This window comes from Schistocerca nitens, chromosome 4, assembly GCF_023898315.1.
Source record: "Schistocerca nitens isolate TAMUIC-IGC-003100 chromosome 4, iqSchNite1.1, whole genome shotgun sequence".
Lineage (NCBI taxonomy): Eukaryota > Metazoa > Arthropoda > Insecta > Orthoptera > Acrididae > Schistocerca > Schistocerca nitens.
The window spans coordinates 317,307,127-317,331,387 of record NC_064617.1 but is presented as its reverse complement, the minus strand read 5'-3'; the positions used below and the strand labels follow the sequence as shown (position 1 = coordinate 317,331,387).

Below are 24,261 nucleotides of genomic sequence, written 5' to 3'. Positions count from 1 at the left end.
GTTCTCAGCTGTTGTACGCTTGTGGAAGGAGAATAAATTTTGGTTCACTGTGGCAATGTTGTTGTTTGTGTCGTACAGTACAGTACAGTAATACTTCTACTGAAACATCCAGGTTGACGTTATTGGCATTTCAAGTTTTGTCATTGTATTTGCTATCACTTTCATTGTTAGGCATATAGTGCTTGAAGTGGGCTTGATTGTGACTGCATTGTTCCTTTAAATAAATAAAAATGTAACTCTGTTGTTAATGATGAATTATAGTCATAACCCAGATCTTGAGCACTTCTGAATGACACAGTTTGGGAGTTTATTTTTCTTTCAGTGCATTTGTTCATCATTGACTGTGTCAGGTGATGATATTCCATATATTTTTTGTGTTACTGGTGACTGTAGCCCATCAAATGCAAAAATCAACAGATTTCGTTAAACCATTTCATATTAAAAATTCATCAGTACTCATAATGTGCAGTCTTAACTGTCTGAAGAGCACTCAAATAACAACTGGCAGTGTATTCTGCTCTGTGAATATGAGATGTAGGTCACCTTTAGACCATATTAAATTCCAGTTGCTTTTGTCAAAATGTGAGGAAACATTTGTTCGCAAGTGGCTAAGTAATTAAAAGGTCTTCATGGAGCTGAAGAATGACTGTGGTTTAAAGTGATACAAAAGAGATTTTCCCCAATGAAGGGTTAAAGAATCAATGTTATCACAACTGAGGTGATACTGTCAGGATTTACAGAGGCACCAAACATTAATGGGGTACCAGAGATGCATAAATAAGGCTAACTCCATAGCTGGTGTGGTCAGATCAACTATGAGGGTTGGAACTTAAATAGTGGCAACTATTTATTCATGACCGGTACAAAAGAATTATTTGTTTGCACCTGTTACTGTCCTTCAAAGTAGTCACCAGCGTTGTGTAGAACCCGTTGCCAGTGATGTGGAAGGTGTAGTATACTGTCAGCAGAGCCTGTTCTGTTGATGGTGCGAATGGCGTGGTCTACCACCTGTAGAATCTCTGTAACAGTTCTGAAGCAAATGCCATGAAATGGTTCCTTCATCTTTGGAATCAAATCAAAGTCGCAAGGACTTAAGTCTGGGGTGTATGGTGGATGATACAGTACTTCCCATCGACCGAACAGAGCAGCTGCGGCTTGTGCTGTATGAACCCTTGCATTGTCGTGCAATATAATGGGTGGGTTGCGCAGAAAGTATAGCCGCTTCTTTCGCAAAGCAGGTGATGCTCCAAAAACAAACAGTAATATTGTGCATTGACAGTGTGCCGTAGAGGAACGTAATGCATTAGGATAACACCATCACAGTCATACACGAGAATCACCATAACTTTCATCATACTGGGGCTCTGACGCACTTTCGACTTTCGCGGCGACCCATAATGATGCTGTTTGTTGGATTGGAATTTCAGTTTTGGCTCGTACGATGTGGCACATGTCTCATCCAGTGTTACAATACGGTGTAAGAAAGCTTCTCCTTTGCGCTCATAGCCTTCCAACTGCATCTGAGCAGTGTCGTAACGCATCCATTTCTCCATTTCCGTCAAGTCATGTGGAACCCATCGTGATACAGTTTTTCGCATGTCCAGGGGTTCCTTCAGGATGTGAAGCACAGTTGTATGCGTTGATCCAGTTTCGTGGGCAAGCCCATGAATCGTGTGGTGTCAGTCACTGTCCACTATCATGGCAACAGCATGCTAGGACAAGCAGCCCGATGCATGTCTGCCACAATTTGCTGACCTTCGTTGAAGGCTTTTACCCAACGTGCCACTGTTCTATATGGCAATGCCGATTCTCCGCATGCCTCTTGAAGACCTTGATGACACTGTCGTGCTGTAAACCTCTGGCACGTTGAATCTTGATCCAACTCTGTTGTTTCTGTTTCAAAAACATAGTTACACCATTACGTCAGATCACTTGCTCACAAGTGACTGCTTTTCCCTCAATTGTGCGCACGTCGGTGATGTGGGGCAGGCGACTCCATTTGCTCGGTGGTAAGGTAGGTAAGTCAACAATGTGTGCTATCAGCGACAATAGTATATTCCATTGCATAGTGTCTCCACAGCAGTGTTGCCACTATTTAAGTTCCAACCTACGTACTTACAGTCTGAGGAGACAGGCATCAATCACACTGCGTATTTGGTTACACCTAAAGTCACATACTCAACATTTAGTGCACTTTGTTCATTGTATATGGGGACAACGTATTTTATGTTCAGGTCTGAGATTCAGCTTTATGTTACATTCTTACTAACCAGAGTACTAATAAGAGACTAAGAGTGTCTCAAGGACATTTCCCATTAAATAAATGTGATATAGCTTAGTTAAATCTGTTTTTGATGTATTTTAATATGTATTAGGATAATGGATTTTTTTGCATCAGTTGTAGCTGATACACTTGTGGAGAGCTTGGAGCAAACAGTATTAAGTTCTTTGCCACCATGTCTGTGCTATTGGAAGATTCATTGATGGTATGTTCACTAACTTGATGGAACACATCTACAGAGGCTTCACCAACCTATCATCAGCCTGCTTAAAATGTACAGTTCATGCTTGAAACAGAGAGGAAAAGTGTAATTATATTTTTTGGCCTTTAAAGATTTAACAACATTTTTGTTGGCTGGGTGAATATTCTTACCCATTTAATTGACACCACAATGAAAATATGAAGAGATCAGAATGATTCAAGCCTAAGCCTTACTGTATTACTTCCTCAGCATTTTCTGAAATTTGTTATTAAACAATGGTAGGTCTTTTCTGTCCTTAGTCCACTTACTCAACACATACTTCTCCAGAGCACCATTTTCAGTCAGTTTAAACTTTGCCCATTTTCCCCCCTTAGTTCCAGTATGATGGATGTAGAGGAATTGTGGGCAAAGTTTAAACTGACTGTAAATGACACTCTGGAGAGGTCTGTGTCGAGGAAGTAATGATGGAAACGAGTTATAATCTTGGACATCAGTAACATAGTTCAGTTGAGTTTCATAGCATTAGAATTTGTTATGTTGCATCCTATTTAGGAAAAAAGTAAAACAGGCAGAAAAGCTGTTGAATAACATGTTTTAATTAGTAGTTCAGGATGTCAACTGAAAGCTATAAAAGCTAAATATAGTGTTTAGAGGAGTACTTTAAGAACTTATTAATAATTGTGTTGATAAAATTAAAGTGAATCAATCAACAGCTTATTCTAGTGAAGTATTTCAGTTGAGTGGGGTTTTTACATACAACTGTGCTGTATTGGGAGTAAAACTGGTCAATACCAGTAAGCCAGGGAAATTACAGGAACAATAGCATTTACATGAAAAAGTTGTATGCCATCAGTGTATATATTATGTGTCAGAACTGAACTTATTGAAATAAAAAAGGAAGTTACAGAAATTACTTGATAAATTAGTGGTTGGAGAAGATTTATTTTGAATAGATGATGAAATGAATCATTAAAAAAACCCTCTGTATTTTTGGAAGCAGATTATAGCTTAAATTGAAAGATATACAGCACTCACTAATTTGGTTATAAAAATGTCTAGAGTATAATGTATGTAGTACATAGTTTATTAGAGGAAGCAAGTATGCTGAGGTGAATAAATAGTAACAAGACAGGATGTTTAAAATAGTGCTACCTCTCACCTATCGGTACACATGTGACAGCATGCACTATCTGATATGTTCCAAAATCATGCGCCTAAAAACGGGATTCTTCTGGGGTTCATACTTCAGGTTCAGTTGGTGATGGAAAGGTAAGATCAAGTGTTTTGTATAGCTCTAGGGTCTGGGAACATTTATATACCCAACAGAAGGTTTTCCTTAGTATCAGTATTACATTACAGGGTCAAAGTTTGAATATTATACACTTCCTCGTGCTTAGGCAAAGGGAGCAAAAAAAAACTTTTTTTCTTTTCATACAAAAAATGAGCCACAGAGCCCAAGATGGCTATGACAGTAAATACCTGAAAATTTTGTGATACATCCCAATCTCGAACAATCTTGAAAATTTTCTTGGTATTCTTATCCATTTTCGAGATACAGAAGTTCAAAGTTTCCCTACTTGTACATGTAAAATACGCATGTTAAATCCAGTGTGAGGCAAAAACATAGTTCATAAAGTGACCTAGCATGAAGAAATATGCTGTAAAGTGGCTCTGTTATCATAAGAAGGGTTCAGGAAATTCCATGTTGTAGTACTGAAGCACATGTAAAATTTTTGTGCGCGTAAAATCTGGTCCAAGGTGCAAAATTATACAGTTTTTTACTATTTCAGTTTCACATAAGTAAACTATCAAAATTTTATTGACTGATCATTGTTTTTTCATACGAGTGAGATGCCCTGCTTGTGGCACGGAAAGAATGGAATCGGCAGAAAAATACTCCTGTCGAATGCAAAACAGACGAATATGCTCCTGTTTAAAAGACTCTGACTGAAAAGTGGGGTACCAGCTGCCTCATTCTACCTTACTCTGTACTTTTTAAAACTGTCCCAAAAATTTTGGGATGTGGACATATTCATGCATTTTTATGCTGAGAAAGGAGGAGACAGTGGCAGTGGGAGAGAGACAGAAAAGTAATAAATATTGGAAGAGAGTAGACAGTGGTTGTGGTATAGAAAGAGCGAAGGAGACAATGGCAGTATGAGAGAAAGAGAAGAAGACAGTGGCAGTGGAAGATAGTTGACAGTGACAGAACAATGCTATGAAAAGAGTGAAGGAGACAGTATCAGTGAACATGAGTGATGTGGGAGTGAGTGAATGCTTGTCATTTTATAAGCTTACTCCTTACTGTGTGACAACAATTTTGGTTATTTTCTCCACATTCTTTTATTTTAATATGTGTAAGGATGCTGATAACCTCGATGCTGAGCACCTGTCAGCTAAAACACACACACACACACACACACACACACACACACACACACACACACACACACACAGTGCCAGAGGGAGAAGAATAAAGAGAAGAAAAAAATTGGAAGTGAATGAGAGCCAATGGTAATCAGAGACAGAGTCTACGACAGTGACAACAAGGAAGAGAGAGATAAGTGACAATGAGGAGAGACAGCAGCAGTGGGAAAAAATGAATGAGGAAGTTCAGTAAGACAAAGAGAAAGAGGGAAACAGCGACAATGAGAGGAAACTGTAGTAATGGAACGGAATGAAAGAGACTGTGGCTGTAAGACAGGAGACAGTGACAATTAGAGAGACGCAAAGAGATAGTGACAATGAGTTGGGCTGAATGAGTGAGTGAGAATGGGCAAGTGGGAGGCGGGTCTACTGTCAGTAGACAGTAGACAATAGATACTATTGAAAAATGAAAATCCTATTCTCAGCTTTTAAAACTGTTAGTTTTTCCCTCTTAGAGGAAAGAGAGATTTCTGGGAAAGGGGGGGGGGGGGGGGGGAGGTCAGGGCGGTTTACCGAGACCCTTGATTGAGAGAAGAATTCACAACAGATGAGTCCCTCTAAACCAATGACTGCCTAAGCATTGATTGTGAGCTACTAGCAGCTCCAAGGACATTTTCAGTAGCCTGTGGCAATGCCCAGGTTGGATAACATGAATTGCTTCACTGAGCTCAGACCATGCTCAGGACAACAGGTGCTTATTACTTCCCCACTACTGCCATTGTCAGTGAAGAGTACTACATTGTTGGCCTCATAGTTGATTGTATATGTGTGAGGTCATGCACCTTATGTTTTTCGTGTGTGTATCAGACATTCGCTAATGTGGATAGCTTGATTTGGCATAGATATTAAGGTACATTTGTTCTAATGATGGTATGTTCAAGGAAAAAACCATAAACCTTTTAACTCTCATTTGGAATGGGAAACTGTTTATTTTTTTTACCAAGTGATGGACAAATGTGTGTGTTTACTATGCTATGCAAGTGTATCAGTTGGGAAGAAAGGGAACATCAAATGTCACTTCAAAACCATTCACTCAAGGACTTAAAAGGGTTTTCTGCTGGCTTGTGCTCTAAGGAAAGAAAATGCAAGGCATCTAAAATGTAAATTTTATGCTAAACAATCAACTTCTGTAAAACCATTAGACAAGAATAAAGCAGCAACTGAGGCATCATTCTGAATTTCAAAAACTATTTCACTCTGTGTAATACACCAGCAGTCACTGTGTGGGAAGTGTTTAAGAATGAACAGTGTAATGAAAACAATCATAAAAGCTGTGAACAAAGTTAGAGCTCATGCAATTCAGAGATGTTTCATCATCGCACTGCCTGATGAACTAAATTGCCACTATTGTGATCAACTGCTTCATGTGAAAGTTTGTTGGCATAGTGGATGTAGAATTTTACAGCACTTAAAGAGTTGCTTTCTGCCTTAGGTAAATTTCTGAAAGACTGAGGCCAATTCTTCTGTGAACTAGAAAATCTGGTTTCAATTATTTATTACTCATTTCATAACAAAGCATTCCAGTTCTATCAGATTTGAAGCTTGTAATGTGTAATAATTGTGATTTATTATTTGATTGTTTTATACCATTTTTCACTGTAGGAAAAGCTAAGCTTGTAATTATTAGCGTATTTTATTCCCACACAGCACTAAAATTTATATCTATTAGCAACTATAAGTACTGCTCTTGTGTATAATTATGACTTGTTCCATGCCCATGCATTTCTCTTGCATACTGGATCAATGGAATATGAATAAATAAATAAAAATAAAAAAATAAAAAGATTTTGGTTTTCTCACAGACATCACGGAAAAGTTTAGTATCCTTAACTTGCAGCTTCGAGCTAAGGATAAAGATATTAGCAGAAAAGTTTCAGATGTCGCTTCATTCTCAAAAAAGCTGGAACTGTGGGAAAAAATCTCATCCAAAGTGAATACAAACACTTTACCTGTTTGAAACAAATGTTTGACAAGCAAGGTTCTTCAGTGCCTCCATCCTGCAGCAAACTATGAAAAGTCAATTCAACAAACACTTCTAAGATTTCAAAAGCATTTCGATTGTAGCACAGTCTGTCAAATTGCAGGAGAGTTCTTTACTTGGGTCGTAGAGCATTTTGATTTTCAAGGAGACATTGCTGCGGTTGAGTTGAGACCGATTGATTTTCAAAATGATTTATCTTTAAAATTACTTTATTCAAGCTCTGAAAATATTTGGCCTCTTGTTTTTAAAGAAAAATACCCAATTTTGATTCAGCTTGGTCTCAAAGTGAAGGAAATTTTCATTTTTACATATCTGTCTGAAGTTTCTTTTTCCATTATGAAAGTTATAAAAAACAGCTATGGAAACAGGCTGACTGATGAACACTTGGAGAACTGTATTCAAATGGCAGACACTATTTACTCTCCAAACATTAAAAAACTTCTCATTACAGTTAATAAGCTTCATGATAAAAAGACATTCTTTTTCTTGTAGTTTAGTTAAAATTAATTTCATGTTTTCTAGAAATGAAACATTATAGGCAATTGTCAGATTTTCCCAAACAAGTTATTATTTCTGTCCTAGTTTCTTTTGGTGGATCACAGTAAGACTTCAGACTGGTGCAGCAACTCACAAGCTACATAAGTCTGGCGACTACTGCCATATAAACTACAGGTCTAAGTAAACTGCCTTTCTGTCCCAGCAATCCTATCCCTCTTTCTTCCCTGAGGAAGCAGTTAACAGTGTGGAGTAGTTTTTTACTCATTACGTGTATTATTACGTATTAATAGATTTGTATGTGATAATTATTATCATAGGTTTGTTGTGTAGCTATTGATAATATCATGACTAAATTGATATCTCTGAACAGATCTATTTTCACAGTGACAGTTACACTGAAATCTTTAATAAGAGTGAACTAGTGTACCTTACAAGTGAATCTGATAACATAATTACTGAATTGGAGGATGATAAAGTGTACATAATTGGTGGATTGGTGGATCACAATGCTCACAAGGTATTTAAATTTCTATTTTACTAATAAAAAATACAATAACTTTTAGAATTTTATAAGAAATATGTAGATTGTCATTTTCTTCTAGAGATGCACTTTTTCTTTCTTTTTGACATAGGTTGTTGGCTACTGAAAATTAATAACTTTCGAAAATGTGTTTTTGGATTTATTTAATATTCTATTTGAACATTGTTTGAAATAATGTTTTGCTAATATTGTTTTCATTACAAACAGAATTCAGTACTTAAATCATTTTATTCATATCACACTTTTGCCAATATTCATGATTATTTTCTTATAATTTTTTTATAGATGTAGTTATTCATGTTTGTTTTACATTTCCTCCTAAACCACTGGATAGATTTCAACCTCTTTCATCTAGGTTACGTTGCATGACTGGCATATTGTGCAGGTAGTATTGGAATGGCATGGCTGAGTAGAGAGAGGGGAAAGAGGAATTGAAAGTCAGATAGGGGAGTAGGAGATGAACAGAGAAAGAGAGAGTAGGAGGATATGGATTAAGAGGGTGAGGAGGGTATGGACAGAAAGAGGGGAAGGAGAAGATGGACAGAGAGATGGGAGGGGAGGGGAGAGTTAGGCGGAGGGGAGAAAGTGATGGACAGAGGGGGAGAAAGTGATGGACAGAGAGAGGAAGGGGGAGGAGATGCTCAGGGGGAGGGAAAGAGGAAGTGGATAGAGGAAGGGAGGGGGGAGTGTAGGAGCCAGATGGGAGATGGAGAGGGGTAGTGGGCAGTTGGAAAAGGAAGAGGGGCATAGGAGATGGACAGAGATGCGGGGAGGAGACAGTATGTCCAATATGTGTGAGATACACATACTGGATTGATTTCAAGCATACTTGGTTCATGTATTATTTACTACCTGGAAAGAAATAGTGTGTTAGTAAGAACACTTACCTTCCATGGAGTAAGGGTGGGTATGAAAATGGGATAACATACAAGTATGAATCAGGAATGTGGAACAACGTCAGCCAAATTTTGTACATAGATGATTCATTATATGCATAAAAATACTTTGTAAGTAATAGACTGCTACTTACCGCACGTAGATGGATGAGGAGATATGACATGTAAAAATATTCGACAATGACCAACATTAGTGTGGAATCCATGGCCTTTGGGTTTGATGGAGGATCTTTGGTGACAGTGTTGACGACATTTCACTCCTTTGTGTGTGTGTGTGTGTGTGTGTGTGTGTGTGTGTGTGTGTGTGTGTGTGAGAGAGAGAGAGAGAGAGAGAGAGAGAGAGGAAGGGGGGGGGGGAGGTCGGGGAAGGGAGTACAAAGAGACATGTCAACCCACCTCTGTTATGCCTGAAGTAATTTCAACACAACTGGGCTTATGTATAGATATTTATTTATGAAAACAATGTAAATTTCCAGTTTTACACAATACTGTCTTTAAACATTCACTGTAGAGAAACTACTCTGCCAATTACTGAACTGCCGTCATTGTTTTAACACGCTGAAGTCACATCTCAATAGTGCCATCTAATTGCCATTTGTAAAAAACTTAAAAAGTTGATCCTTGTAACAGCTGAAATGTTATGTCTACTAACATCACTTTGTTTCCTTTATACCCTTGTTCAGTTATTCTCTTACGTAATGTTCATTGTATCTTTCACATCCTCTAGAAGACATTTCAAAACATTTTGTTTAACTTAACATTTTATATTTGGCTTGTTCCATGTGTGGTTTTCTTTTGATTTGTTATTGTCAAACAAGCAATGTCTTTTTTGTATGCATAAGTAATTTTGTTAAATATGTCTCCTTTTGCCTGTGTCTGTAAAATTTTAATTTTGTAAGATGCAGAACTTGTTGATTAGGATTTGTTTATTACTGTCTCTATCTTATGCTTATTCTGTTTTACAACTCATATCCTTTCATTTTTGGATCTGTTTCCCATGTCCATTTGTTTGTTTTCTGCTGGTGTTAGGAACATAAGGAACATAAGTTGTTTCTTTTGCCAAATTATATTTACATATGACCTTTTTGTAATTTTTGGTGTCTTGCTGAAGAACCGTTCTTTAATTTTGACTTACTTTTGCTACAGAATCTGACATTATCCTCTTGTAAAGTGTTTTGCTACTATTTAGTATTTTCTGTAACTCTACATGAATACCTTCTCATTAGAATGTGAGAACATTGCTGCCTAGATTGGAACATAGGCGTAAATTATTTCCACTGAGTATGGTTCCTTTGTTTTTGAATCAAGCCATACTATACTGTCTGAGGCTCCTTCCGTATCTGTAATATAGGTTTTGCTTTTCTTTTTTACAGTAAAGATTAAATCTAAATTTCCTCCTAAGTGTGTTGCAAAACATGTGCCCCAATTTTAATTCTATGTGGTCTTTGTTTTTCCAGTCCACTTCTGCTAGTGCTGCTGTACCTCATTTGATATTATTTCTCTCCTCTTCCAACTCCACTATGCTGTCTTCATATCCTAACATTCCACATTTTATTGATCCTAACCAAATAGTAGTAGAATCAGTTTAAAGCATAATCTCCCTGTTATTGTCTATTTAGTCAAACTTAATGCAGTAAGATGAAGTTTTTGATGTATTGGCTGTCCTCAGTAACTGAAGCCATTGTCATAGTTCTGTCTCTCCACTACACTCGATATTCATTCTCCTGGTATGAATTATTGCTGTCCCTGGAGCTCAGATTTGGCATTAGAGCCTCTAACAATTATCTTTCAGGGCCTGAAGAGTTCTGTGAGATATGTGAACAATTCTAAATCATAGCAAAGCTATACTCACAACATTCTCAGAGCAGGTCTCAGTGCATGGGATCAACTTGAGCAGTTTGTTTGCTGATCACATGCCCATGGTGATCTCAACTTAGTCTGATCTGCAATACATTTAATCAATATGATTGCCAAGTTTGGCTCACCATGCTACCTACAGTTTGGATTGGTGAGTAGCCATCCATGTTTGTTCACCATACGGCTTCCCAACAGGACTGCTATCTTATAGGTTCTAACTCCTACTGTATGAACATCTGGACTAGGTGGTTCCTTTTAGTCTTCACTAAGATATAAAGAAGGCATGTCCTCCCTGTTCTTAGTGGTTTCACCTTTTCTGCCATTTCTGATGATATATTTCTTTCTGTTTGATACATAACCATTCCCATTTTCCTTCTCAGCTATTCAGAAACTTCCTGTTTCAGGGTGTGTGTTACAGAGTGGCTGTGGACCAAAATATTAGCCATGGACAACTTCCTATTGAAGAGTTCTTGGAAATGAAGACAAGGAAAGTACTGACAGTCGATCACGGTGAGAATGTGTGAATTATCCTGTGAAATAAGAAGTATGTTACTGTGTGAATGAATGTAACAACAGCAATTCTTATTTTTCAGTTTTTGAGATCCTGCTAGGTGTTAGTAGTGGCATGAGTTGGAAAGAAGCATTTTTGAAAGTATTACCTCCAAGAAAAGGTGCTAAAGAGAAAGATATTAGTGAGATTAACGATATGCTCACAGAACCTGACAAAAATGTTAAAACTGAAGAAGAAAAACAAACTGATGTGAAAATACCTACGGCCACAGAACCTGACAAAAATATTAAAACTGAAGGAGAAAACCAAACTGATGTGAAAATACCTCATAAAACTGAAACTATGGTCACAGAAGCTGACAAAAATGTTAAAACTGAAGAAGAAAAACAAACTGATGTGAAAATACCTATGGCCACAGAACCTCACAAAAATATTAAAACTGAAGGAGAAAACCAAACTGATGTGAAAATACCTCATAAAACTGAAACTATGGTCACAGAAGCTGACAAGAATGTTAAAACTGAAGGAGAAAACCACACTGATGTGAAAATACCTCTTAAAATTGAAACTTATGGAGAAGACCAAGAAGATGTGAGAAAAACTGACACAAATTTTGAAATAGATGGAGAAAAACAAACAGATGTGAAAAGACCTTGTGAAAATGTTGAAATGTATGGAGAAGACAAACAGATGGGAAAAAAAACTGACAAAAATCTTGAAACAGATGGAGAAAAGCAAGCAAATGCAAAGTCTGACAGTGTTACTGTAGAATAAAATGTACGATCAGATAAAAATCAGTGCATCCATTTCCTTTATTGGAGAAGTAACTAAAATGTGAACTGCAGAAGAATTTATGTAAAATCATGACTACTTTGTTTACATTATGTTATTAGAAAATTTCACCTAGTTTGAGCATATTGGCTGTGGAATTTTGAAACAATCATAATCTCTTATAATTTAGTGTTGCAAACAAAAGTATTGGATCATAATGGATGAACTACTACAATGTATCAGAATGTAATGGATGAACCACTTGTTCACAGTGAGCAAAGAAACTAAGAAATGTGATGCTTTATAAGTGTGTGGAAAAATCTAGACTGTAATATGACTGTTGTAATAGAGATGGATCAATGCTAACCAATTAGGACAGACACTTACATGCAGTCATGCACACAGATGAAATCATAAACTGCTGTGTTTTTGGACAAAGTCCTTCCTCAAAGCTAAAAAAAAAAAAAAAAAAAACACACACACACACACACACACACACACACACACACACACACACACACACAGAGAGAGAGAGAGAGAGAGAGAGAGAGAGAGATATCTGTGGTGGGGATCTGAAAAGTGACATTTTCCAAATGTTTAGCATTTTAAAGTAATTTCTCTGCGCCTGACTGTTGCTTAGTCAGTTCCACTCTACTATGTAATGAGTATTGATCTATTCTCATACACGTACCCATCTGTTGCACATTGACCTCTTTTGTTTGCTAAGCAGTGATCTATTCTCATAAACAGAATGAGAAGGTGTTATTTTTTGAGTGCTTCAGAAGGTTTGGATGTGTAATATTACCCATTCATCTTGCTTTGTTCTGGGTTATACAATTTTTTTCTGTTACCAGTACTGTTGGAGTCCTTGCTACTCCTTACAATTTTCTAGGTTACAATCATGTACTGCAATGACTGTGACACTTACGGACAAGCAGTTTTAAAATGTCCAGCTGCAATCAATAATGTCAGCCTGTAACTATGTCTCAGTTTTATTATATATGACTGTGGATGGTATGATATATTACATCTGCACATTGTGTACATACATGAAATATTAAAAGCATTTCTTATGCATTGTATTGTGGCAGAATTTTTTTATGAGGTGAAAGATTACAAAGCTTGTGTATCCGAATTTTTAGTTGCAGCTAAGCATATTTAGCAATTAAATAAATGAAAGTATAATGACTGGTTTATGGACTATTTTTATCATTGCAAAATTCTGATAAACATTTCACATTTATCATATCCTTTCTGGATTACAGTTTTCAGTAAACTCAAAGAAGTTTCCGTACTAATTTGCTTATTGAAAATGACAAATTAAATTAGAGCTTAACTATTTGCAACTGCTTTTAAGTGATGAGATGTCTATGTGTGATCTTTTAGACAGGCTACATCTATACTTTGCAAACCATTGTGAAGTGCATGGTCTTTTCCCATTCGATTCACTTGGGGAGCATGGAATGAATGTCTGCATAAGCACCTCTGTGCATGCTTGTATTAGTTAAATCTTGTATTTCTCTAACATTTATTACACACAGGTATTTCTGCAACCTAACTGCTTGCAATTGACTCATTGATAAGTGAAGTCACGGATTATAAATTTTTGCGAAGATGCTGAGTCGCAGGTAGGCACAACAGAAAGATTGTCACAAAATGAGCCTTCGGCCAACAAGGCCTTTGTCAAAATAGGATAAAACACACACACACACACACACACACACACACACACACACACACACACACAACCATAGTCACTGGCAGCTGAAGCCAGACTACGAGCGAGCAACAGCACATGATGGGAGAGGCAAACAAGTGGGGGTAAGGAGGAGGCTGAGGCAGGGAGTGGGAGGGATAGCAGCGTAGGGGTGGGGTATGGTACAGAACTTCTAGTGGGAGCATGCAGGGAATAGGTAGAGAGGGCAGGGCAGCTAAATTTAGTTGAGCGGTTATACAGAGGGCAGGGGAGAGTGGCGAGTAGCGGAAAAGGAAAAAAGAAAAAAGACTGGGTGCATTGATGGAACAGAAGGCTGTGTAGTGCTGGAATAGGAAAAGGGAAGGGGCTAGATGGGTGAGGACAATGACTAACACAGGTTGAGGCCAGGAGGGTTACATGAATGTAGGATATATTGCAGGGAGAGTTCCCACCTGCACATTTCAGAAAAGCTCGTGTTGCATGGAAGGATTGAGATAGCACAGGCTGTGAAGTGGTCATTGAAATGAAGAACATCTTGGTGGGCAGCGTGCTCAGCAACAGGGTGGTTCAGTTGTTCTTAGCCACAGTTTGTCGGTGGCCATTCATGCGGACAGACAGCTTGTTGGTTGTCATGCCCACACAGAATGCTGCACAGTGGTTGCAGCTTAGCTTGTAAATCATGAATGATTTTACAGGTAGCCCTGCCTTTGATGGGAAAGGTGATGTTTATGACTGGACTGGAGTAGATGGTGGTAGAGGTTGTATGGGACAAGCCTTTCATCTACAGTATAAACCCGCTTTTATGTTCCTGGAATTAATTTTTTCCCATCGTTTGTGACATGTTTTAATTACTCCCATCAAATTTCCTATGTCCACAATGTTAATTCACACCCGATTTTGCATCAACATATTTATAATTTTCCCATGATTTATGCTTTATGAAAAAATGTTCCTGGAAAAAAAAACTGACGCAAAATGATGCTGGCATGATGTTGGCTGTCAAGTAGTGTTTACAAACATTATGTGGCTAAGTTTCTTGACACCAGGGAGCTCTACTTAGTGGATTTAAACTGGTAAACATGTAAATATTGGAACAGTTCATGCTGCTGCCAAGTTCTACTCTGCATGGTGGCTGATAGGAGTAACTAGATTTGTACCAATAAAGATTAAAGAAATCAGGACCAATCACTACCATTTCCAAACTGTCTATACAGTGCGTGCACGACATATTTAGTGTGTTTCGTCTTTTGGCTTCTTGTAGCACTAGTTGACACCTTCATTCAGTTTGCATTGCCCAAATGTTTTTCGTTTGAACACAGTGCGAATTACATATATTCTCATGCTGACCAAAACATGTTTTAAGGGTTTATTCTCATTGTTAGGTGCAATATTTACAAGTATTGTTTGTGATGTTACAAAAAAAAAAAAAAAAAAATGTGAGTAATAGTTTGTGTGTGTGTGTGTGTGTGTGTGTGTGCACAATAGGCATCAAAAACTTCTTAGGGACTTGTTTATTATCTAATAAAGGTTTATTATCTAATAAAAACTGCTGATATAATGGGAACTGATAATTGGGAACTGATAATTGGGAAGCAGAAATGTTTGACTGACTTTCATAAATCATTATTGATGTTTTTAAATGCCTGTAGTTGTCACTCATTATTTAAATAATGAAACACTGCGTCAGTTACATATTTTCTCATGTTTAGCACAGTGCGTTTCAAGAATTTGTTCTCGATATCAAGTGCAAATATTTACATAATTATTTTGTGTGGTGTTTGCATATGTGTCTCTTGAACTGTAGCCAACCATTACCATGAGAGAATGTATCATTAATGTCAATACTAAAATTAAGTCTACAACCACAGAAAACACAGAAAATGCAAGGGGGTATCCTGTACATAACTTTTACATCTTAAAATGTTACTTCCCACATTTTATATTTTCGCTCATTTTACACCATTTTTTTGAAGTCCCTTGAAAAGTATAAAAGTGGGGTTTCACTGTAGGGTTATTACAGGGATATGAACCATGAGGCAATGGGTTGCAAGTAGGGATTGTGTACATATATTGTTATCCCATCCTGGATTCTCCATTGTTTGATTATCACATTTTCGTGAATTGTAAAGTGCAGAGCTATATATCTTTGAACGTTTCAAGCAAGTGGCCAATATTTGCTCAACTTTCAAATATAACCAAGATGTAAATAGATATTTGTGCAGCTTTTTTCAGATAATACCTCATTATACATACTTGAATCATGTGCAAAACATCTGAGGTTACTGTTAATGTTGCCTGCCTGGTCATTTATATGCAACATGAACTACAAGTTTCCCAAGAAACACCTATCTAAGATAACATGCTTCATTCTCCACACTGAGAAAGCTTCATTTTAGCCACAGATTTTGTGTGGCATAAAATGTTATTGTTCTTGTATTAATAATTGTTTGCACATTACTGAGCCAATGGATCATATATTGTATCTACCTAATTGTCTTGCTCTACGGCATTCAGTATGTGATGTGAGAGAAAGGCAAATTGTGTTTTGCGTGACCAACATTTCCTTAATACATGCTGGTTGGCGTGGTGTGTGTGTGTGTGTGTGTGTGTGTGTGTGTGTGTGTGTGTGTGTGTGTGTGTCCTTTTCAAAACACCTCATTATGTTTGAGCTCACAATATGTTCTAAGACTTGCGACAGACGGATGTCAATGATATTGTCACATTCAAACCACAATCAAATCCAAATCCGAAGGCAGGGTCATCAGTGAGGTACAATACTTGGAACTGAAGGCATGTTTTTTTTACTTACATCAGTGTGCAGCTAGAACAGAACTGACTTCCAGTACAGAGTGCAGCTATTTATACAAAAATCAGATGTTCCAGAATGTTGGTATTTATGCAAACAGTGAATATTCCAGAATACACAAACATGACAAAACATAAGATATTTTAATAAACTCCCAGAAATGATAATACTGTATAGCAAATGATTACTGGTGATCGTGTTAGAGCTGGTGATGACAGCTAACCACTACACCAAACTACATGCGCAACAGCTCTTAGCATTGCTCCCTCTCCTGGAGTACCAGTGGCCTGATGTTTCAGAAGTCCTTATTGGAGCCAACTACAGCAACCTGGACCTAGATCTTGTCACTGGTCCTTTGTATGGTGTCACTGGAAGATCCATGCATTCATGTCATGTTGTTACATCCCCTTCACTATGATGAGCATTGAAGGCAGCCCCTCCCATTGAAGCTTCACAATCTTTGAGTGGGTCTTCAGTTTCCTTGAACATCCCATTGTCAGTCTTCATCTCAGGACTGTAGTATGGCTTCATATGGAGGGTGCTTTTTGTTTTCTTGATGAAGAGCCATAATCCTTGACTTCCTATATGACATCCCGCAAGCAATGAAGGACATAGTATGGTCCAAAGTAGTAACTTTTCCTAAAGTTCCATTTTCCACTCAGGTGTAAAAATAGATACCAAGTCTCCTGAGCTCTATTTCATTGGTCAGTGCTTGGCGTTATAGCACACTTGGTCTTTTTCTTGGGCATTCAGGGTCCACATGCAAGCCAGCTACCTAGCTTCTTCGCTCATGGTGATGAGGTGTTTAATTTTAGTTTCCCTTAGTATTGTCTGATTAATATGGGACAGTGCATCAATTATTATTTTTATCTTGTGACCGTGGAGCATAAAGAATGATAGTGTGAAGTATGTAGTCTCTTGCTTCACTGTGTTGTAAGCGAATTTCATGATGAGTAGTACTGTATCTACCAGAGTCTTATTAAAGCATTCTGTGAGACCATTCATCTGTAGACAGTAGACAGTTTTCACCCTGTAGGTGATCTCATAACATACAATTACTTCTTATACAAGTCTCATCTGGAAAACTTTATGATGATGAGAGATCATCACAAGGGGTGTACCATGCTTCAAAATGATTTCTTCTACAATGAGATTTGCAATTTCTGGAGCTTTTAGCAGTCAGCACAGATTTGGTGACAGCGTTGCATGTTCCAGATGAGGTAGTCAGTGCAGGTCGATAACCATTTGTCAACTTTGGGAACCTTCTGACACTGACGTTCTTTACAATAGCTCACATAGTGTCTATTGGATCAGAAGAGACCCCACCAGGGATACCTGTGTCTAATTCTATATAGAGTCTTCATGAAACCCAGGTGACCAGATGTAGGACTGTTGTCGAAATAAAGGTAGTTGGATGTAGATGTTGTATGACGAACTACCATTTCCATCCCACTGGTTCATAGTTCTTCGTATGAAATGTTCTATCTATTAATTAGTATTCTCCTTTACTCAATTCATCCTCCTTCAAGGTTTCTATGGTTTTCAGAACCTTCTCTTTGTTCAGCAGCAGTGTCATTTAGTGCAACAGGGACTGAGATCATCCAAGCAGCTGTGTTCCACCTGAAGATTTCTTGAAAGGCACTAAGTGTCCTTGTGTTAGATTCTGCATTTGTATACCACTGTGACATTGTACTCTTTAGGCCTCAGTTGTAGAATTCATCTCTGCCTTGGCGGTACTCTGAAAGCATAGGCTATTGCCTCTCAATTTTCTCTAGAACTGCATCTGTACAGTAACCCCTAGCATCAGCTTGAAGTTCTGACTCAACATTGTCATCATACAAAGCTAGGACTGAATATTTTAGTGCTTCCTTAAGCAGAACGAAAGATCTTTCGTGAACCTCATTCCAGGAATATTTGGTGTCTCCTTAAAGTACTTCTTGCGATGGATGTACCTTGGTACAGAAGTCCTTTACGAGTTGCCGATAGTACAAGTGCATTCCTAGAAACATCTGACATCACTATTCTGCAAGGAGTTGAGAAATCTGCGACATTTTATTTTCTCTGGATCGGGGTGGGCTCCATCACCATCCATTAGGTGCCTCAAGATTTTTATTTCTTAAGTGATGAAGAAACAGAATGTGATTTTCACTCTGCAGCAGAGTGTGCGCTGATATGAAACTTCCTGGCAGATTAAAACTGTGTGCCGGACCGAGACTCGAACTCGAGACCTTTTCCTTTTGCGGGCAAGCGCTCTACGCTGCCGACGAAGAAATACTTTTTTTGGATTCAGGCAGAGGTCTGCAGTCTGAGTACACTTAAAGACAGGTGTCAAGGGGCTTAGATGTTCTTCAAATGCCTTATAAAATAGTGACAGTATCATCCCAATAGCAAAGATCCATCATACATTTAAGGTGTCAAAGTAGGTTGTTCATTGTGTATTCGAAGATGGCTGGACCTTTTACGCAATCCAAACAGCATAACTTTGAACTTATACAGACCATCAGGTTTATGAATGCAGTATTTTCTACATCAGTCTCAGTAACCTAGATTTGCCAGTAGCTTGTCAGCATATCCATAGTTGATAAGTGATTTTCTCCTTTCAAGCAGTCGCTGGTAGTTGACACAAAAACACCATGTGTAACCCACTTCTTCTCAGGGACCACAGGGAAAGACCAAGGGCTCATTCAGCGAGCAATACCCTATACAAGGGCTGGCTAACTGGTGGACGATTCCCAGTGTCAATACAGTATTTTACCATGGGCCGCTTGGTCTGTTTTTTCTCTCCACTCTGGATTTGAAAGTATCTGAAAATAGGTGCAGGACAGCTAATGGTTGCCGACATTGTTCCTTAGTGAGGCCAGATCCTATAGACAGCTCAGTAGTATCTTCCTTCCCAGTGTTATTTGTAGGGGCAGTGAAGCATGATTCCTTTATTGATGGCAGTGTTTTGCCCATCCAGGACTGGTTCCTGGCCCCTCTGCACATACTGTTAAGGATGAGTTAATAGTTGCTTGTGACAGTTATCAGAAGTTCTCATTGATCACCTACAGTGCTTATGATTGTTGCTACCATGTAGATTTCTATTGTGATCCTGAGTAGGTTTTTGCAGTTGAGAGAAGCTTCACAGTTTAAGTGAGTGTCTCAATTGATGACTGGAACTCGTCTCATTGATGACAGTAGGATGATGTCGTCCCCAACAGCAAGCAACCACCCAGAGCAATCATTGTTATGTGTGCTTGTTGGAACAGCTTTTTCAGTCTGGAGTTCTGATCTTCTATGGTCTATGACTACTTTGATGCCTGCAAGAGGTCCCAACTGAGAATAACTTTATGACTAACAACTCTGTCAAAATGACAAATTCAAGGGATTGCTGAATTCTGTGATTGATAGATATTTTTCAGTACTTTTTCCTGTCAGCTGGAAGTGCTTCCTGTTTGCAACTTTCAGTGCAATTGCTTTTGTATTACGGAACATATTATTCTTTAGCTGATGACAATAAATATTTGTCATTACAGGAAATGAAGACCCTGAGTCAATTAGCGCCTGGACAGGTTGGCCATCAAAGATGATGTCAGTGAGATTTCCTGGCAACTTGGTGACTGTTGTCCATGGAGGACTTTCATCTGTGGCAGCCTCATTTACATCTACATACATTTTGTGCAAGCTGCCATATGCTGTATGGTGGAGGGTACTATGTACCACTGTATGTCATTCCCTTTCTTATTCCAGTTGCAAATGGAGTGGGGGGAAAAATGACTTTCTACAAGCCTTCAAACAAGTCTTATTTTCTCTTACTTTGTCTTCAGGGTCCTTAAGCAAAATATATGTTGGTGACTGTAAAATCATTCTGCAGTCAGCTGCAAATGCTTGTTCTCGAAATTTTCGCAATAGTGTTTCGTGAAAAGAACATCATCTTCCCTGCATGAATTCCCATTTTAGGTCACAAAGCATCTCCACAACACCTGCATATTGGTAGAATCTACTGGTAACAAATCTAGAAACATGCTTCTGAACTGCTTCGTTGTCATCCTTTCATCTGACATGGTGGGAATCCCAAACACTCAAGTAATACTTAAGAACGGGTCACCCAAGTGTTCCACACACAGTGTCCTTTGTGCATAAGCTACACTTTCCTAAAACTCTCCCAATAAACTGAAGACGGCCATTTGCCTTCCCTGCTACCATCCTAATTTACTTATTCCATTTCATATCACATTGCAGTGTTACACCTAGATATTTAGTTAGTGTGACTTCGTTAAGCTGCATGACACTAATACTGTATTTCAACATTACATGATTGTTTTTCCTACTCATCTACATTAACTTACATTTTTCTATGTTTAGAAAAGGGTACCATTCATCACACTGAATAGAAATTCTGTCCTGTATCCTTTTACAGTCAGTGAATGATGACACTGTTCTGTGTAGGATCTTACAGAATCACTGGCAAAGAGGTGCAGATTGGTGTTCACCCTATCCGTCAGATCATTTCTTTATATGGGATGAGTCACATAAGATGTGATGCCCCTGTTATTTTGTGAATGGTTCCAGGTATCAAAATGAGGTACTAAGGGGCATGTACTTAGATATGTGATAAAGCGCCTAAACTTTTATGGTGATTGAGATACCGAAGCAAATAAGATTTTTCTAAAAATAGAATGATATGCTTGTTTAATGGCATCTGAAAGTACTTGAAAAGATGAGTACAGTGATATAATGCTTGTTAACATTGAGGTTGAAATTCTTTGTAAAAGAACCCAAGAAATATTCTAAAACTGAAAGGCAAGTCGGCCAGACTCAACTGTTGCACTAACTTCTCTTCATTGGTGTACATGCCTGCATGCAATGAATGTTGAAGCAGAAATGACCTGGCAGTAGATGACATAGTTTCTGCTAGGCAGAAAAATAAATGATCAGAAAGCTTGATACAGTGAAGTAGCCTGGTGTTTTCAGTGCAATAGTTGAGTCTGGCCAACTTGCCTTTCAGTTTTAGAGTATTTCTTGGGTTCTTTCACAAAGAATTTCAACCTCAATGTTAACTAGCATTATATCATTGTACTCCTCTTTCCAACTGTTTTCAGATGCTGTTAAAACAAAGTATATCATTCTATTTGAAAAAATCACACTTGCTTTAATATGTAAATTAATACAAGAGTTAAGGCTATCACATTCCAAAGTATGTGCCCCATTGTGTGTTACCATGTGCCAAAAACATCATTTCGAAATCTGGAACCATTCATGAAATAAAAGGGGTGTTATGTCCTATGTGACTCACCCTGTATAGAGAATAAGAGTGGTTCTATCACACTTCTGGGGGTACTCCTGATGATACCTTTGTCTCAAACACTCATTGCTGGTGACAATGTTCTGGGTTCCATTACTCACGAAGTCTTTGAACCACTCACATATCTGGAAACTTATTCCATTTGCTTGGGCTTTTGTTAACAGTTTGTAGTGGCACACTGAGTCAAACACCTTCCTGAAATCTAGGAATTTGGAATCATCTCCATTGATGGTCATCTCATATGTGATCGGAGGCTTTCCTGGCATATGTGTTGTTCCCAGGGTTCTCTGGTGTCCAGTCGGATGCGATCATTGAAGTCCCATGGTCTGTCAGTTGGACTGTCGGCACAGGGAATTGAAGCTTGACTGACAGATATAAATAACAATGACAATGAGCACACAGACCATTCCATCTGAACCACCTGTGATGGCGGAAAGGTTATTTGCCGAAATATCATGGGTCTTCAACAATCGCGTCTGGCTGGACACCCGAGAGCCCTGGAAACAATGATGGGCATCTCGTTTGGTTTTCCTAAATTTGAGGGTTAGGTGAATGCCTGGTACCTTTGTTCAGTGACAGAGAATGGCTGCAATGTGTTGGAAAGCAATCTCGCCTGTGTTACAATGATTTACTTTGACCCACTACAATCATCTGCAAGTGACTGGCATGGACTGTTGTGATAGATGGCATCTTGCAGCATAATAATCACCAAACACTTTTCTTCTCTGTTTACGGTTTTGGGCAATATGTCCAGGACATCCAAAGTGAAGACATACCAACTTGTAGTCCATCCTCCAAATATTAGTTTTTTTTGTGGGATGATGTACTTAGTGGAGAAGTAGATTGTACCTTCATTGGTCAGATGATGGGCTGTCATTTGTTGGTTGTAGCATAAGTCCAAGCTTTGTGATATCTTTGAGTAGTGGTGGAATTTGGTGCTAAGATTTGATTTGACAGGAAAGCTAAAACAGCTTAGGTCTAAACCAGCACTGCCTGCACCGAAACAGAGTTCATTGTGCGGTATTGCTCCCTGTGTATCTAGTAAAGCCAACCAATACCCTTAAATAGTGCAAGGAGCCGCTTTACCAGTTTTTTGTTAGACGCAATTTCTTCAGGTCTAGTTGTCCCAAAGATTCTGTATCTTTTGCTCTCCAATGCCATGCATTCAAAGATTAGGTGTGATTCAGTTTCTTCACCCTCATCACAGATCCTACATTTAGGGTCTTTTTCTGTTATACCCATTGTGTGTAGGTGTCTTTTGAAATTCCCATGGCCGGTCATCAGTCCAGTCATGAGCATGATCTCTTTCCTGTTCAATCCCAGGATTACAGAGCTTCTTTTAAAAAATGGCTTGGGCATCATTACCTTACCATGTTTTTGTTTATGGACCTTGGTCCAACATTCTACATGCTGTTTCCTGAGCCAGTTCTGTAGTTCTAGTTTGATCATAGCCTTGGTGATTGTCAGGACAGGTTCCTTTCCAATAAATGGAGTGGTTGCCCCCGTCCTGGCCAATCTCTCGGCTTGTTCATTGCCACAGATCCCTGAGTGGCCAGGGACCGACTCTAGGTGTACCCTATTGCTTCCCACTATTCCACCAGAGCCCTGTGGCATTCTGCAACAATCTTAGATCTTGTTGCAGGAGCTGCCAGTGATTTGAGGGCTGCTTGGCTGTCTGAATAGATGTTGATGCTATGGTCATTGTAGCACCTACACATATTCTCCTCCACACATGCCCTGATTGCATTAATTTCAGCTTGGAATACAGAGGCCAGTTCTCCTAGAGAGGTGATGCCCTCCAGTCTTTGCTGAACCCCGCACACCCCTGCACCAACGCCTTGGCTGATTTCGACCCATTGGTGTCCCCCGTACAGTGTCGAACAGTTTTTTCCCACTGCTCCCTCCTCACAATTATTATATTGTAAGGCTTGTTGAAGCAGTTGGGAGTTGTTATATAGCCTACAGGCATTTCCCCAGCCATTCCTATGTTTACCTCACTCACTATATTAGTGTATGACTCTGGATATCCCGATGAGATCTAGTTCTTGCCAGTTTTAAGTCTGTATGCTCCAGCTGCTGCTTCCATCTTGACCCAAAGGTGTAGTGGAGGCATGTCTAGCATGGCTTCCATCCCAGAGGTTGGTGTGCTGCTAATTCTGCCTGTTATCACTAAGCAGGCCAATCTCTGCACCTTAGCAAGCTCCTTAGCTGCAACCCGCTGCTCTACCTTCTTCCACCACACTACGGCCCCGTAGGGAATCCTAGGTCTAACCACAGTGGTGTATATCCGGTGCATACCTCTGGGGCTTTGGCCCGAGTTTTTACCACAAGCCCTTCTGGTTCCCACTAGAGTACTTTTTTTTTTTTTGCCTTGGTGCAGATACTCTTAATGTGGGGGGGGGGGGGGGGTCTACGTTCGTTTCTCATCTAAGGTTACCCCTAGATATTTCACTAGCCCCTTCACAGGTAGAGTTTCATCGAAGAGCTTTAGATTCAAATTTGAGTGTTGG

General features: G+C 38.8%; 1 protein-coding gene across 3 annotated transcripts in view; it reads left to right on the top strand.

The window, feature by feature from the left end:
- The window catches only part of LOC126251754 (tRNA methyltransferase 10 homolog A), a 32,882-nt gene extending 19,723 nt beyond the window's left edge, over positions 1-13,159 (top strand). Inside the window, exons 4-7 of one of the 3 annotated variants that reach the window (XM_049952369.1) lie at positions 7,760-7,906; positions 11,088-11,193; positions 11,277-11,453; positions 11,601-13,159. In XM_049952369.1, the coding sequence (XP_049808326.1) occupies positions 7,760-7,906; positions 11,088-11,193; positions 11,277-11,453; positions 11,601-11,968 (798 nt within the window). In that variant the 3' untranslated portion in view covers positions 11,969-13,159. Of the gene's footprint in view, positions 1-7,759; positions 7,907-11,087; positions 11,194-11,276 lie in introns of all 3 variants that reach the window. The other 2 variants (XM_049952368.1, XM_049952367.1) reach the window with 2 other exon arrangements.
- The last annotated feature ends 11,102 nt before the right edge of the window (positions 13,160-24,261 follow it).